Source organism: Carcharhinus amblyrhynchos, unplaced genomic scaffold (assembly GCF_965287045.1).
Source record: "Carcharhinus amblyrhynchos unplaced genomic scaffold, sCarAmb.v2.hapA chromosome_1437, whole genome shotgun sequence".
Lineage (NCBI taxonomy): Eukaryota > Metazoa > Chordata > Chondrichthyes > Carcharhiniformes > Carcharhinidae > Carcharhinus > Carcharhinus amblyrhynchos.
The window spans coordinates 1-17,533 of record NW_027651177.1 but is presented as its reverse complement, the minus strand read 5'-3'; the positions used below and the strand labels follow the sequence as shown (position 1 = coordinate 17,533).

Genomic DNA, 17,533 nt, shown 5'->3' with positions numbered 1-17,533 from the left:
AGGCTGCATGTTCGCCTGGTATGGGGCTACAGGCTGACGCACTGTGGAGACAGTGTGCACCCAAGCACCTGTTCATCGCTGTACACCACTTAACCCACTCAGACTACCAGTTAACCCAAAACTCACACACACTCTCGCTCACACACACACACACACACACACACACACACAGGCGCTCGCTCACACACACACACACACACACACACACACACACAGGCGCTCGCTCACACACACACACACACAGGCGCTCGCTCACACACACACACACACACACACACACACACAGGCGGCTCGCTCACACACACACACACAGGCGCTCGCTCACACACACACACACAGGCGCTCGCTCACACACACACACACACACACACAGGCGCTCGCTCACACACACACACACACACACACACACACACACACAGGCGCTCGCACACACACACACACAGGCGCTCGCTCACACACACACACACACACAGGCGCTCGCTCACACACACACACACACAGGCGCTCGCTCACACACACACACACACAGGCGCTCGCTCACACACACTCGCTCACACACACACAGGCGCTCGCTCACACACACACACACACACACACAGGCGCTCGCTCACACACACACACACAGGCGCTCGCTCACACACACACACACACAGGCGCTCGCTCACACACACACACACACACAGGCACTCGCTCACACACACACACAGGCGCTCGCTCACACACACACACACAGGCGCTCGCTCACACACACACACACAGGCGCTCGCTCACACACACACACACACAGGCGCTCGCTCTCACACACACACACACACAGGCGCTCGCTCACACACACACACACACACAGGCGCTCGCTCACACACACAGGCGCTCGCTCACACACACACACACAGGCGCTCGCTCACACACACACACAGGCGCTCGCTCACACACACACACAGGCGCTCCCTCACACACACATACACACACAAACACACACAGGCGCTCGCTCGCTTACACACACACACTCGCTCACACACACAGACACATACACCCAGATTGAGACCCCACACCCCCTTCCAGTCTCACTGTAACACTCTCTGATATACCCCACACACCCCTCACTGTAACACTCTCTGATATACCCCACACCCCCCCCTCACTGTAACACTCTCTGATATACCCCACACCCCCTCACTGTAACACTCTCTGATATACCCCACACACCCTCACTGTAACACTCTCTGATATACCCCACACCCCCCCCTCACTGTAACAGTCTCTGATATACCCCACACCCCCCTCACTGTAACACTCTCTGATATACCCCACACCCCCCCTCACTGTAACACTCTCTGATATACCCCACACCCCCCCTCACTGTAACACTCTCTGATATACCCCACACCCCCCCTCACTGTAACACTCTCTGATATACCCCACACCCCCCCCCTCACTGTAACACTCTCTGATATACCCCACACCCCCCCCTCACTGTAACACTCTCTGATATACCCCACACCCCCCCTCACTGTAACACTCTCTGATATACCCCACACCCCGCTCACTGTAACACTCTCTGATATACCCCACACCCCCCTCACTGTAACTCCCAGCTCCCAGATGGTGCGGGGGGGAGGGGGGGGATGTTTGCCGATAATCTTTCTATTCTGAATGTCCCCAATAACCTCAACCTCACACAGAGCGACGCCACAGGCCATCAGTACAGGAGTTATTTATTTATAGCTTGTGTTGTCTGGACTGATAGGCAAGGGGGCTCAAAGCTTTGATGTTTAAAGTTTATTCATTAGCGTCACAAGTAGGCTTACGTTAACACTGCAATGAAGTTACTGTAAAAATTTCCTAGATGCCACACTCCGGCGCCTGTCTGGGTAACACTGAGGGAGATGTTAACTTTAATTTTATTTATTCTAGTTATAAGTTGGCTCACATTAACACGGCAATGAAGTTACTATAAAAATCCCCCAGTCCCCACACTCCGGCACCTGTCTGGGTAACACTGAGGGAGAATTTAACTTCAATTTTATTTATTATTGTTACAAGTCGGTTTACAATAACACTGCAATGAAGTTACTGTGAAAATCCCCCAGTCCCCACACTCCAGCACCTGTTCGGGTAACACTGAGGGAGAATTTAAATTTAATTTGATTTATTATTGTTATAATTCGGCTTACATTAACACCGCAATGAAGTTACTGTGAAAATCCCCTAGTCCTCACACTCTGGCGCCTGTTCGGGTAACACTGAGGGAGAATTTAAGTTTAATTTTATTTATTATTGCACAAGTCAGCTTACGTTAACACCGCAATGAAGTTACTGTGAAAATCCCCTAGTCCTCACACTCTGGCGCCTGTTCGGGTAACACTGAGGGAGAATTTAAGTTTAATTTTATTTATTATTGTCACAAGTCAGCTTACGTTAACACCGCAATTAAGTTACTGTGAAAATCCCCTAGTCCTCACACTCTGGCGCCTGTTCGGGTAACACTGAGGGAGAATTTAAGTTTAATTTTATTTATTATTGTCACAAGTCAGCTTACGTTAACACCGCAATGAAGTTACTGTGAAAATCCCCTAGTCCTCACACTCCGGCGCCTGTTCGGGTAACACTGAGGGAGAATTTAAGTTTAATTTTATTTATTATTGTCACAAGTCAGCTTACGTTAACACCGCAATGAAGTTACTGTGAAAATCCCCCAGTCCCCACACTCCGGCGCCTGTTTGGTTAACACTGAGGGAGAATTTAACTTCAGTTTTATTTCTTGTGGTCACAAGTCAGCTTACATTAACACCACAATGAAGTCACTGTAAAAATCCCCCTAGTTCCCCCCCCCCCACAACTCCGGCGCCTGTTCGGGTAACACTAAGCACCCTAACCAGCAGGTCTTTCGGACTGCGGTAGGAAACCCACGCAGACATGGGGAGAACGTGCAGACTCCGCACAGACAGTGACCCGAGGTCAGGAATCGAACCCGGGTCCCCGGTGCGTGTCTTTGGTCCCTAGGAAGAGCGTGAGACGGTGTTGGTGGGGGGGGGGGGGGGGAGAGAGAGGAAACGTGCCGACTTCTCAATCACGGCTGCCCTGTCCTGGTGGTCAGCTCCGCACTCTGACTGACGAATTGTCCATCGTACAAGACCCTCAGTTCTGGGCATTGCCGCTTTAAGTCTGCCTGGTCATTCCCGGGGGTGGGGTAGGGGGGGAGTGGGGGGGTAGGGGGGGGGGGGTCGCTCCAGAGCGATAACAGCGGTAAACATCAGCCTACCTGCCACCACAGAGACGAAGAGGACGATTTGCAAACTCACAGCCAGCCTGCCGCCCCCCATTTCTAAACCCCCCCACCTTGGCCGATCCACTCACAAAACTTGCCGTCCACTTTGTGTGTGTGTGGGGCCCACCACAGCGTGTGATTGGGTCGGGTAGTTGGGACGGTGGTCCGGGAAGGGGGGGGTTTTGGAAGCAGCTGTCCTCCTCCCTCCCCCGGGGACGGAAGGGATCCAGTTACAGTCGGGCGCTCTCTCTATCTCTCTCTCACACTCCGGCTGTTAGCTTGGCGACCTTTAAAGGGACATTTAAAGGGACAGAGTTTTGGCTGTGATTGGCTCACGCACAGACCACAGAATCATAGAAACCTCACCACCCACCCCCCCATCTGCACATCTTTGGACACTAAGGGACAATTTAGCACGGCCAATCCATCTAACCTGCACATCTTTAGACACTAAGGGGCAATTTAGCATGGCCAATCCACCTAACCTGCACATCTTTGGACACTAAGGGGCAATTTAGCATGGCCAATCCACCTAACCTGCACATCTTTGGACACTAAGGGGCAATTTAGCATGGCCAATCCACCTAACCTACACATCTTTGGACACTAAGGGGCAATTTAGCATGGCCAATCCACCTAACCTGCACATCTTTGGACACTAAGGGACAATTTAGCACGGCCAATCCATCTAACCTGCACATCTTTAGACACTAAGGGGCAATTTAGCATGGCCAATCCACCTAACCTGCACATCTTTGGACACTAAGGGGCAATTTAGCATGGCCAATCCACCTAACCTGCACATCTTTGGACACTAAGGGGCAATTTAGCATGGCCAATCCACCTAACCTACACATCTTTGGACACTAAGGGGCAATTTAGCATGGCCAATCCACCTAACCTGCACATCTTTGGACACTAAGGGACAATTTAGCATGGCCAATCCATCTAACCTGCACATCTTTAGACACTAAGGGGCAATTTAGCATGGCCAATCCACCTAACCTGCACATCTTTGGACACTAAGGGGCAATTTAGCATGGCCAATCCACCTAACCTACACATCTTTGGACACTAAGGGGCAATTTAGCATGGCCAATCCACCTAACCTACACATCTTTAGACACTAAGGGGCAATTTAGCATGGCCAATCCACCTAACCTGCACATCTTTGGACACTAAGGGGCAATTTAGCATGGCCAATCCACCTAACCTACACATCTTTAGACACTAAGGGGCAATTTAGCATGGCCAATCCACCTAACCTGCACATCTTTGGACACTAAGGGACAATTTAGCATGGCCAATCCACCTAACCTGCACATCTTTGGACACTAAGGGGCAATTTAGCATGGCCAATCCACCTAACCTGCACATCTTTGGACACTAAGGGACAATTTAGCATGACCAGAATCAGGGGCTGTAAGATAAATTAATTGTTGATTCCTCCTGGTCAAAGTTACAGCAGTGTGAATGTCACTGCCCTCTATTGGGTGACAGTAATAGGTAGTGCATGTTTATAGCTTTCATCTCACAGACTGGTTGAAATATAAGGGGAACAGTTGCTGAGAAAATAGATTGCCACATTGAGTGAATCATCAGATACACTGCCTCACCAGATAGGCGTCCCTGAGCGCACGCGGAGAAAAGTATGCTGTCTTCTCCAGTTACAGATACCAGACCCAGATCAAGGAAATCCGGTTGGCTTGTTCATCTTACAATCACTGAGACAAGCTGTCTCGGAATGCAACACATCATATTTACAGAATCAACTGTCCCGCATCAAACACTCCCAGGACAGGTACAGCACGGGGTTAGATACAGAGTAAAGCTCCCTCTACACTGTCCCCCCATCAAACACTCCCAGGACAGGTACAGCACAGGGTTAGATACAGAGTAAAGCTCCCTCTACACTGTCCCCCATCAAACACTCCCAGGACAGGTACAGCACAGGGTTAGATACAGAGTAAAGCTCCCTCTACACTGTCCCCCATCAAACACTCCCAGGACAGGTACAGCACGGGGTTAGATACAGAGTAAAGCACCCTCTACACTGTCCCCCATCAAACACTCCCAGGACAGGTACAGCACGGGGTTAGATACAGAGTAAAGCTCCCTCTACACTGTCCCCCATCAAACACTCCCAGGACAGGTACAGCACGGGGTTAGATACAGAGTAAAGCTCCCTCTACACTGTCCCCCATCAAACACTCCCAGGACAGGTACAGCACGGGGTTAGATACAGAGTAAAGCTCCCTCTACACTGTCCCCCCATCAAACACTCCCAGGACAGGGACAGCACGGGGTTAGATACAGAGTTAAGATCTTTGATCGCTCTGACTGGTGCAATGAAGACAAGGAAGATATTACAATTAATAAACAATTTATTCTTGGTCACCTAAAAATAAATCCGTTACAGAGGCGGAGTTCTTTTTTAGTTATTAATCACGTCATGAAGTCTTGGTCCTTGGTGCAAATCCCAGCTCCATGATCCCTCCTGATAACCCTATACTGGCTCCTCGGGGTAAAGCGAGGCTGAGGCTTCACCAACAGCCGGTAGGCCTCACGCACCCCCTCCCTCCGGCCTGCTGCCTCTTAGTGCCCCCAAGTCAGGGTCCTGATCACTCGCCCAGAAACACTATGAGAAAGTGCATGTGTGGGGGAGAGGGACAGAGAGACAGAGACAGAGAGAGAGACAGAGAGAGAGACAGAGAGAGAGACAGAGAGAGAGACAGAGAGAGAGACAGAGAGAGAGACAGAGAGAGAGACAGAGACAGAGAGAGAGAGAGAGACAGAGACAGAGAGAGACAGAGACAGAGAGAGAGACAGAGAGAGAGAGAGACAGAGAGACAGAGACAGAGAGAGAGAGAGAGAGACAGAGAGAGACAGAGACAGAGAGAGAGAGAGACAGAGAGAGAGAGAGAGAGAGACAGAGAGAGAGACAGAGACAGAGAGAGACAGAGAGAGAGAGACAGAGACAGAGAGAGAGACAGAGACAGAGAGAGAGAGAGAGACAGAGAGAGAGAGAGAGAGACAGAGAGAGAGAGACAGAGACAGAGAGAGAGAGAGAGACAGAGAGAGAGAGAGACAGAGACACAAAGACAGAGAGGGAGACAGGGAGACAGAGTCACGGAGAGAGGGATGGACAGAGAAACATAGGGAGACAAAGACAGAGAGAGAGAGACAGAAAGATGGACATAGAGAAGGACAGAAAGAGAGACAGAGAGTCAAAGGGAGACAGACAGAGAGATAGTGAGACTGGAAGAGAGAAATCGAGAGACAGAGAGAGTATTTGAGAGTTAGTGTTTGTCTTCACGAGAGGGAGTATTACTTTGTGTGAGAAAGACCGTGTGTAAACTGTGTACGTGCATCTGAGAGATCTCAGAGTGTGAGAGAGAGTGAGAGAGTGGACCAGTGCCTGAGAGAGTGTGTTTATCTGAGGGCACGTGTGGGAGTGTGTGTGTGTGAGGGTGTGTGTGTGTGAGGGGGTGTGTGTGTGAGGGGGTGTGTGTGTGAGGGGGTGTGTGTGTGAGGGGGTGTGTGTGTGAGGGGGTGTGTGTGTGAGGGGGTGTGTGTGTGAGGGGGTGTGTGTGTGAGGGGGTGTGTGTGTGAGGGGGTGTGTGTGTGAGGGGGTGTGTGTGTGAGGGGGTGTGTGTGTGAGGGGGTGTGTGTGTGAGGGGGTGTGTGTGTGAGGGGGTGTGTGTGTGAGGGGGTGTGTGTGTGAGGGGGTGTGTGTGTGAGGGGGTGTGTGTGTGAGGGGGTGTGTGTGTGAGGGGGTGTGTGTGTGAGGGTGTGTGTGTGTGAGGGGGTGTGTGTGTGTGAGGGGGTGTGTGTGTGAGGGGGTGTGTGTGTGAGGGGGTGTGTGTGTGAGGGGGTGTGTGTGTGAGGGGGTGTGTGTGTGAGGGGGTGTGTGTGTGAGGGGGTGTGTGTGTGAGGGGGTGTGTGTGTGAGGGGGTGTGTGTGTGAGGGGGTGTGTGTGTGAGGGGGTGTGTGTGTGAGGGGGTGTGTGTGTGAGGGGGTGTGTGTGTGAGGGGGTGTGTGTGTGTGAGGGGGTGTGTGTGTGAGGGGGTGTGTGTGTGAGGGGGTGTGTGTGTGAGGGGGTGTGTGTGTGAGGGCGTGTGTGTGTGAGGGCGTGTGTGTGTGAGGGCGTGTGTGTGTGAGGGCGTGTGTGTGAGAGGGCGTGTGTGTGGGTGTGTGTGTGAGAGTGTGTGTGGGTGTGTGTGAGAGTGTGTGTGGGTGTGTGAGAGAGTGTGTGTGAGGGGGTGTGTGTGGGTGTGTGTGTGTGAGGGCGTGTGTGTGTGAGGGGGTGTGTGTGGGTGTGTGTGTGAGAGTGTGTGTGGGTGTGTGTGAGAGTGTGTGTGGGTGTGTGAGAGAGTGTGTGTGAGGGGGTGTGTGTGGGTGTGTGTGTGTGTCAGGGGGTGTATGTGAGAGTGTGTGTGAGAGTGTGTGTGAGGGGGTGTGTGTGGGTGTGGGTGGGGCATGAATTCCTCCGACACCACCCCCTCCCCTCAGTTGAAGCTGTGCATTCTCTAATCTGGGGGTGGGGGGGGTCCAGGTAGCTTCAGAGAAGCCCCTCCCCACCCTGCGTCCTCAAAACCTGACCCCCCACCCCCCCCATCCCCGAGCTGTCCCAGCCCCCTCTCCCTCCCCTCCCCAGGGCTCAGAGCTCATCATGTACCCCCTACCCCCCCCCCTCACTAAGCTGCTCCTTGCCCCCTCTCTCTGTCCCCTCCCCAGGGCTCAGAGCTCATCATGTACCCCCTTCACCCACCCAACCCGCCCCCAGCCCCCTCCTCCCTCACTTGCCCGGGCTCAGAGCTCGTCCCGTGGGCCTGGGGGATAGTCCATGCCAAAAAAGGAGGAAGGTTTGCCCTGGACGTCCCGCTGCCTCTTGACAAAGGCGGTGAAAGAGGAGACGCAGTTCCCGATGAAGTGGTCGGCCTGGCCCAGGATGTAGAGGTCCGTCTGGGGCAGGGGCGGCTGTAGGCTTACCACCTTCACCTGGGGCAAGGGAGAGAGGGAGAGAAAGAGAGGCGGCTGAGACACAGACAAAGAGAGAGAGAGAAGATAGGCCCCAATATCCCCCCAGGACGGGGCCTACCAAACCCACCGGCCCCAGGACGGGGCCTACCAAACCCACCGTCCCCAGGACGGGGCCTACCAAACCCCCACCGTCCCCAGGACGGGGCCTACCAAACCCACCGGCCCCAGGACGGGGCCTACCAAACCCACCGGCCCCAGGACGGGGCCTACCAAACCCCCACCGTCCCCAGGACGGGGCCTACCAAACCCCCACCGGCCCCAGGACGGGGCCTACCAAACCCCCACCGTCCCCAGGACGGGGCCTACCAAACCCACTGTCCCCAGGACGGGGCCTACCAAACCCCCACCGTCCCCAGGACGGGGCCTACCAAACCCCCACCGTCCCCAGGACGGGGCCTACCAAACCCCCACCGTCCCCAGGACGGGGCCTACCAAACCCCCACCGTCCCCAGGACGGGGCCTACCAAACCCCCACCGTCCCCAGGACGGGGCCTACCAAACCCCCACCGTCCCCAGGACGGGGCCTACCAAACCCACTGTCCCCAGGACGGGGCCTACCAAACCCCCACCGTCCCCAGGACGGGGCCTACCAAACCCACTGTCCCCAGGACGGGGCCTACCAAACCCCCACCGGCCCCAGGACGGGGCCTACCAAACCCCCACCGTCCCCAGGACGGGGCCTACCAAACCCACCGGCCCCAGGACGGGGCCTACCAAACCCCCACCGTCCCCAGGACGGGGCCTACCAAACCCCCACCGGCCCCAGGACGGGGCCTACCAAACCCCCACCGGCCCCAGGACGGGGCCTACCAAACCCACTGTCCCCAGGACGGGGCCTACCAAACCCCCACCGTCCCCAGGACGGGGCCTACCAAACCCACCGGCCCCAGGACGGGGCCTACCAAACCCACCGTCCCCAGGACGGGGCCTACCAAACACATCGTCCCCAGGACGGGGCCTACCAAACCCCCACCGTCCCCAGGACGGGGCCTACCAAACCCACCGGCCCCAGGACGGGGCCTACCAAACCCCCACCGGCCCCAGGACGGGGCCTACCAAACCCACTGTCCCCAGGACGGGGCCTACCAAACCCCCACCGGCCCCAGGACGGGGCCTACCAAACCCACTGTCCCCAGGACGGGGCCTACCAAACCCACTGTCCCCAGGACGGGGCCTACCAAACCCCCACCGTCCCCAGGACGGGGCCTACCAAACCCCCACCGGCCCCAGGACGGGGCCTACCAAACCCCCACCGGCCCCAGGACGGGGCCTACCAAACCCCCACCGTCCCCAGGACGGGGCCTACCAAACCCCCACCGTCCCCAGGACGGGGCCTACCAAACCCACCGGCCCCAGGACGGGGCCTACCAAACCCCCACCGTCCCCAGGACGGGGCCTACCAAACCCCCACCGTCCCCAGGACGGGGCCTACCAAACCCCCACCGTCCCCAGGACGGGGCCTACCAAACCCCCACTGGCCCCAGGTGGGTTTGGTCGGTACGGGACCTCAGACTTTTGTATCTTTTTCCCCGATGGAAGAAGGTGGAAGAGAGAATGTCCGGGGTGTGTGGGGTCCTTGATTATGCTGACTGCTTTTCCCCGAGGCAGCGGGAAGTGTAGACAGAGTCAATGGATGGGAGGCTGGTTTGAGTGATGGGATTGGGCTACATTCACGACCTTCTGTAGTTTGAGGGGTATCGAGAGGGTGAACAGTTGGAAGCTTTGTCCCAGGGTAGAAATGACAATTCCAAGGGGGCGCAAGTTCAGGATAAGGAGGGTCAGGTTGAGTGGAGATGTACACGGAGCTGGGGGGGGTTTTTTTTTTACACAGAGGGTGGTGGTGGGGAGGGTGGGGGGCCTGGAACGCACTGCCAAGTGAGAGGGGTTGAGGCAGATACCTAAGCCACATTTAAGACTTATCTGTTCGACGCATGGACAGAGGGGAATCGAGAGATCGAGTCGAGATAGGACAACGTGATGGGCACAGAGCTGCTCCTGTGCTGGACAATTCTTTGTGTTATTGGGGCCCGGTGTCACGATATTGTGCCTTCTGCCTCGAGTCACGGAGGTTTACAGCGTGGAAACAGGCCCTTCGGCCCAACTTGTCCATGCCGCCCTGTTTTTAAAACCCCTCAAACTAGCCCCAGTTGCCCCCACATCCCTCTGTACCCATGTCACTGTCTCAACGCTTTTTAAAAGACAAAATTGTACCCGCCTCTACTTCCACCTCGTTCCAGACACTCACCACCCTCTGTGTGAAAAAAAATTGCCCCCTCTGGACCCTTTTGTATCTCTCCCCCTCTCACCTTAAACCTCTGCCCTCTGGTTTTAGACTCCCCTACCTTTTGGGAAAAGATATTGACTATCTAGCTGATCTGTGCCCCTCATTATTTTATAGACCTCTATAACATCACCCTTCAGCCTCTGACACTCCAGAGAAAAAAGTCCCAGTCTATCCAGCCTCTCCTCATAACTCAATCCATCAAGTCCAAAGATGTGCGGGTTAGGTTAATTGGCCATGCTAAAAATGCCCTTCGTGTGCTGAGATGGGATTAGTGGGTAAATACGTAGGGATACGGAAGTAGGGTTTGGGTGGGATTGTGGTCGGTGCAGACTCGAAGGGCCGGATGGCCTCCTTCCGTGCTGTAAAATTTCTACAACTCTTTCTAAGTCCCAGTAGCATCCCAGTAAATCTTTTCTGCACTCTTTCATACTTTAAACATGCCTGCAGGCAGTCTCCTCCACTGTTACTGAAGCAGTATAATTGATGCTGTGTTTGTTTTAATCTGAACTAATGCAGCATTCCACCGGTTCCACTTTTGCCTCAAGGTAAAGCTTGACTGGGATACTTGATAGGTCGGGTCATATGACTGGGGACAGCGAGGGAATCGGAGTAACAAAGTTTCTTTATTAAACCCTTTGGTTGACGAGTCGGAGTAAGGGTGGGAGGGTGGGGGAGATGTATGGGTGGGGAACGAGAGGGAGGGCGAATGTGGAATGGAGTTCCCTGGAGGCAGCGGCGCTAACCCACTGTGCTACACGTGCCGCGTGTGGATGGGGTGGAGAATGGGGGGGGGCGGTGAATGTAGGTGGCGGCGGGGGGGGAGGTATGTGGGTGGGAGACTATGGGTGCAATGGATGGCGAATGGTGGGGGTGGGTGGGTGTGGGTTTGTGGGGGGGGGCGGTGGAGGTTTGCAGCGGGGTGTTGGGTTTGTTGGCGGGGGGTGTGGGTTTGTGGTGGATTGGGGATGTTGGGTTTGTGGGGGGGGGGGGCGTCCGGTTTGTGGGAGGGGGGTGGGGTGTCGGGTTTGTGGTGTGGGTTTGTGGGGGGGGGGGTTGGGGCGTTGGCTTTGTGGGAGGGGTTGGGTGTTTGGTTTGTGGTGTGGGGGTGGGGTGTGGGTTTGTCGGGGGGGTGGGGTGTTGGGTTTGTGGGGGGGGTGGGTTTGTGGGGGGGGGGTGGGGGTGTTGGGTTTGTGGGGGGGTGGGTTTGTGGTGGGGGGGTGGGGGTGTTGGGTTTGTGGGGGGGTGGGTTTGTGGTGGGGGGGTGGGTTTATGGTGGGGGGGTGGGTTTGTGGTGGGGGGGTGGGTTTGTGGTGGGGGGGTGGGTTTGTTGGGTTTGTGGGGGGGGTGGGTTTGTGGTGGGGGGGTGGGTTTGTTGGGTTTGTGGGGGGGGTGGGTTTGTGGTGGGGGGGTGGGGTGTTGGGTTTGTATGGGGGGGGTGTGGGGCGTTGGCTTTGTGGTGGGGGGGTGGGTGTTTGGTTTGTGGGAAGGGGTGTAGAGTGTGGGTTTATGGGAGGGGGGGTGTGGGGTGTTGGGTTTATGGGAGGGGGGGGTGTGGGGTGTTGGGTTTGTGGGGGGGGGTGTTGGGTTTGTGGGGGGGGGTGTTGGGTTTATGGGGGGGGGTGTTGGGTTTATGGGGGGGGGTGTTGGGTTTATGGGGGGGGGGTGTTGGGTTTATGCGGGGGGGTGTTGGGTTTATGGGGGGGGTGTTGGGTTTATGGGGGGGGGGTGTTGGGTTTATGGGGGGGGGTGTTGGGTTTATGGGGGGGGGTGTTGGGTTTATGGGGGGGGGTGTTGGGTTTATGGGGGGGGGTGTTGGGTTTATGGGGGGGGGTGTTGGGTTTATGGGGGGGGGTGTTGGGTTTATGGGGGGGGTGTTGGGTTTATGGGGGGGGGTGTTGGGTTTATGGGGGGGGGTGTTGGGTTTAATGGGGGGGGTGTTGGGTTTAATGGGGGGGGGTGTTGGGTTTATGGGGGGGGGTGTTGGGTTTATGGGGGGGGGTGTTGGGTTTATGGGGGGGGTGTGTTGGGTTTATGGGGGGGGTGTGTTGGGTTTATGGGGGGGGTGTGTTGGGTTTATGGGGGGGGGTGTGTTGGGTTTGTGGGGGGGGGGTGTTGGGTTTATGGGGGGGGGTGTTGGGTTTATGGGGGGGGTGTGTTGTGTTTGTGGGAGGGGGGGGTGTTGGGTTTATGGGGGGGTGTGTGTTGGGTTTGTGGGAGGGGGGGGGTGTTGGGTTTATGGGGGGGGGTGTGTTGGGTTTGTGGGAGGGGGGGGTGTTGGGTTTATGGGGGGGGGTGTTGGGTTTGTGGGGGGGGGGGGGGTGTTGGGTTTATGGGGGGGGGGTGTGTTGGGTTCATGGGGGGGGTGTGTTGGGTTTATGGGGGGGGGTGTTGGGTTTATGGGGGGGGTGTTGGGTTTATTGGGGGGGGGATGTTGGGTTTATGGGGGGTGTGTTGGGTTTATGGGGGGGGGTGTTGGGTTTATGGGGGGGGGTGTTGGGTTTATGGGGGGGGTGTTGGGTTTATGGGGGGGGGTGTTGGGTTTATGGGGGGGGGGTGTTGGGTTTATGGGGGGGGTGTTGGGTTTATGGGGGGGGTGTTGGGTATATGGGGGGGGGTGTTGGGTTTATGGGGGGGGTGTGGGTTTATGGGGGGGGTGTTGGGTTTATGGGGGGGGTGTTGGGTTTATGGGGGGGGTGTTGGGTTTATGGGGGGGGTGTTGGGTTTATGGGGGGGGTGTTGGGTTTATGGGGGAGGGTGTTGGGTTTATGGGGGGGGGTGTTGGGTTTATGGGGGGGGTGTTGGGTTTATGGGGGGGTGTTGGGTTTATGGGGGGGGGTGTTGGGTTTATGGGGGGGGGTGTTGGGTTTATGCGGGGGGGTGTTGGGTTTATGGGGGGGGGTGTTGGGTTTATGGGGGGGGGTGTTGGGTTTATGGGGGGGGGTGTTGGGTTTATGGGGGGGGGTGTTGGGTTTATGGGGGGGGGTGTTGGGTTTATGGGGGGGGGTGTTGGGTTTATGGGGGGGGGTGTTGGGTTTATGGGGGGGGGTGTTGGGTTTATGGGGGGGGGTGTTGGGTTTATGGGGGGGGGTGTTGGGTTTATGGGGGGGGTGTTGGGTTTATGGGGGGGGGTGTTGGGTTTATGGGGGGGGGTGTTGGGTTTATGGGGGGGGGTGTTGGGTTTATGGGGGGGGGTGTTGGGTTTATGGGGGGGGGTGTTGGGTTTATGGGGGGGGGTGTTGGGTTTATGGGGGGGGGTGTTGGGTTTATGGGGGGGGGTGTTGGGTTTATGGGGGGGGGTGTTGGGTTTATGGGGGGGGGTGTTGGGTTTATGGGGGGGGGTGTTGGGTTTATGGGGGGGGGGTGTTGGGTTTATGGGGGGGGGTGTTGGGTTTATGGGGGGGGGTGTTGGGTTTATGGGGGGGGTGTTGGGTTTATGGGGGGGGGTGTTGGGTTTATGGGGGGGGGTGTTGGGTTTATGGGGGGGGGTGTTGGGTTTATGGGGGGGGGTGTTGGGTTTATGGGGGGGGTGTTGGGTTTATGGGGGGGGGTGTTGGGTTTATGGGGGGGGGTGTTGGGTTTATGGGGGGGGGTGTTGGGTTTATGGGGGGGGTGTTGGGTTTATGGGGGGGGGTGTTGGGTTTATGGGGGGGGGTGTTGGGTTTATGGGGGGGGGGTGTTGGGTTTATGGGGGGGGGTGTTGGGTTTATGGGGGGGGGTGTTGGGTTTATGGGGGGGGTGTTGGGTTTATGGGGGGGGGTGTTGGGTTTATGGGGGGGGGTGTTGGGTTTATGGGGGGGGGTGTTGGGTTTATGGGGGGGGTGTTGGGTTTATGGGGGGGGGTGTTGGGTTTATGGGGGGGGGTGTTGGGTTTATGGGGGGGGGTGTTGGGTTTATGGGGGGGTGTGTTGGGTTTATGGGGGGGGTGTTGGGTTTATGGGGGGGGGTGTTGGGTTTATGGGGGGGGGTGTTGGGTTTATGGGGGGGGTGTTGGGTTTATGGGGGGGGTGTTGGGTTTATGGGGGGGGTGTTGGGTTTATGGGGGGGGTGTTGGGTTTATGGGGGGGGTGTTGGGTTTATGGGGGGGGTGTTGGGTTTATGGGGGGGGTGTTGGGTTTATGGGGGGGGTGTTGGGTTTATGGGGGGGGTGTTGGGTTTATGGGGGGGGGGTGTTGGGTTTATGGGGGGGGGTGTTGGGTTTATGGGGGGGGGTGTTGGGTTTATTGGGGGGGGTGTTGGGTTTATGGGGGGGGTGTTGGGTTTATGGGGGGGGTGTTGGGTTTATGGGGGGGGGTGTTGGGTTTATGGGGGGGTGTTGGGTTTATGGGGGGGGTGTTGGGTTTATGGGGGGGGGTGTTGGGTTTATGGGGGGGTGTGTTGGGTTTATTGGGGGGGGGGGTGTTGGGTTTATTGGGGGGGGGTGTGGGGAAGGGATGGAGGAATTCCGGGCCTGCCCCTTACCTTGGCGCCCACCGCCCGCCCGATCTCGGCGCTGAAGGTCTGGGAGTCGGTGGCGATGTAGACGGACTTGGCGCCGATCCTCTCCGCCCAGGTGCGCACCGCCCTCTGGATCTCCGCCAGGCTGGGCAGGCACATCTCCATGGTCAGCGTCCGAGCGTTCTGCCGGTCGTAGCCCACGCACTGAGGCGAGGCCATGAGGTGGGGCCCCACGGTGCCCTCCTGCACCATGTTACAGGCGTTTCTCTGAGTGGGGGGGGCGGGGGGGGGAGACAGAGAGGATTACCACACAGCTCCATCAGACCCCCCCCTCACTCCCCGACTACACCAACAACTCCCTTATCAAACAAGACTAGGGGGGAGGCCATTCTCCAATTAATAACATTACGGCCTAGTGGATTGAGGCTTGGATGCCTTATGTCCCATCCCCCCCTCCCTGGACCATAAGACACAGGGGCAGAATTAGGCCACTCGGCCCATCTGCTTCACCATTCAATCATGGCTGATATTTTTCTCGCCCCCCGTTCTCCTGCCTTTTCCCCTGACCCCCTTATTAATCAGGAACCTCTCTATCTCTGTCTTAAAGACACTCGATGACCCGGCCTCCTCTGCGGTTCCACAGATTCCCCACTGAAGAAATTCCTCCTCATCTCTGTTTTAAAGGGTCGTCCCTTTACCCTGAGGTTGTGCCCTCTCTGGTTCTAGTTTTTCCCACTCGTGGAAACATCCTCTCCACGTCCGCTCTATCCAGGGCCTCGCAGTATCCTGTAAGTTTCAATAAGATCCCCCCCCATCATCCTTCTAAACTCCATCGAGTACAGACCCAGAGTCCTCAACCGTTCCTCATACGACAAGCTCTTCATTCCAGGGATCGTTCTTGTGAACCTCCTCTGGATCCTTTCCAAGGCCGGCACATCCTTCCTTAGATACGGGGCCCAAAACTGCTCACAATACTCCAAATGGGGGTCTGACCAGAGCCTGACACAGCCTCAGAAGTACATCCCTGCTCTTGTATTCTAGCCCTCTCGACATGAATGCTAACATTGCATTTGCCTTCCGAACTGCCGACTCAACCTGTACATTAACCTCAAGGGAATCTTGGACAAGGGATTCCCAAGTCCCTTTGTGTTTCCGATTTCCCAAAGTATTTCCCCGTTTGGAAAATAGTCTGTGTCTCCATTCCTCCTTCCCACATCACACTTTCCCACATTGTGTTCCGTCTGACACTCCTTTGCCCACTCTCCCAGCCTGTCCAAGTCCTTCTCCAGCTCCCCCCCCGACTCCTGACAATCAGGAATCTGCTAACGTGGCCTGGGATATATGCAGCCACCCACACCCCACTGGGCCAAACACCGAGGACCGCACTCCACCCGCACCCCCCCCCCACTTCACGGACGAAAGATCCCCTCTGCCATCCTCAATGGGAGACCCACCCCCCCCCCCGCCGATTTTAAAACTGTACCCCACCCCACCCCCAACCCTCCGTCTGGAGAGCATCGCAGAGCGCCCGGGGGAAATCAAGGAGAGCACTGGGCAGCCTGTGTGTGAGACAGAGAGAGAACGGGGGGGGGGGGGGGGGGGGGGGGGGGGGGGGGGACAGGGCGGGACGGGGGGGGGAGCGACAGAGAAAGAGCGAGATAGAGGGGGAGGGGGATGGCAGGGACATAGGGAGAGTGGGGAGGATGATTGGTGGGGCAGAGAGAGTGAAGCAGAGAGCGAGCGTCGAGAGAGAGAGAGATTCACATTAACCCCGTGGCTGTGATGGGCTGTATGGGGGTCTGGGGGGGGGGGTGGGGTTCGGGGGTGAGAGTCAGTCGAGTGTCCCTGCCGGTACCTGGACAAGGAATGCACAGCACGTAGGCCATTTGGCCCATCTCACCCATGCCACACAAGTTGGATGGAGTGAAGGTAACTGAATGGTGACAGGACAGACTTGAGGGGCCGAATGGCCTCTTCACGTTCCAGTATTGAGACGAATGGCATAGACTCACTCCCGGGGCTTGGGGGGGGGGCGGGGGGGAGGGTGGAGCCGGATAAATACAGGAGGGTGAAAAGGGATAGAAGGAGATGGAGTTAAGAGCGTGAGGAGGCTCGGATGGAGCAGGAACACCAGCTGGGGGTAGAGGGGCCGAGTGGCCTGATTCTGGAATGTCAGATCCTGTCCGGGCCCCGACTCTGCCCTCTGCCCCCCCCCCCACTCCCCCCCACCCCAGTGAGCCGGGCAGTGTGGGGGCAACTCACCCAGTCCACCCCCACCCGGAGGTGGATGCCCAGGTAGGGCCTGACCAGCAGGGCCCGGATGTGGTCCTCGGCCTGGTTGGCGATCGTCTCCGACCACACCACGTACTGCTGGAGGTGCCGGTGCTCCTTCAGCACCGGGAACTGGGCCGGAGCCCCCGGCAGGGCCAGCACCGGGTGCTCAGAGGCCGGGTACCTGGAAAAGAGAGCAGAGAGCCGGTCAGCACCAAGACATCAACCATTTT

General features: G+C 57.0%; 1 protein-coding gene across 1 annotated transcript; it reads right to left on the bottom strand.

Moving 5' to 3' along the window:
• Positions 1–8,066: 8,066 nt before the first annotated feature.
• pofut1 (protein O-fucosyltransferase 1) lies at positions 8,067–17,484 on the bottom strand (the record flags this gene model as incomplete). Its single annotated transcript, XM_080185261.1, has 3 exons — positions 8,067–8,269; positions 15,054–15,296; positions 17,292–17,484. Coding segments are annotated over 3 exons (625 nt in total), but the record flags the coding sequence as incomplete, so codon positions are not given.
• Between the last annotated feature and the right edge of the window lie 49 nt (positions 17,485–17,533).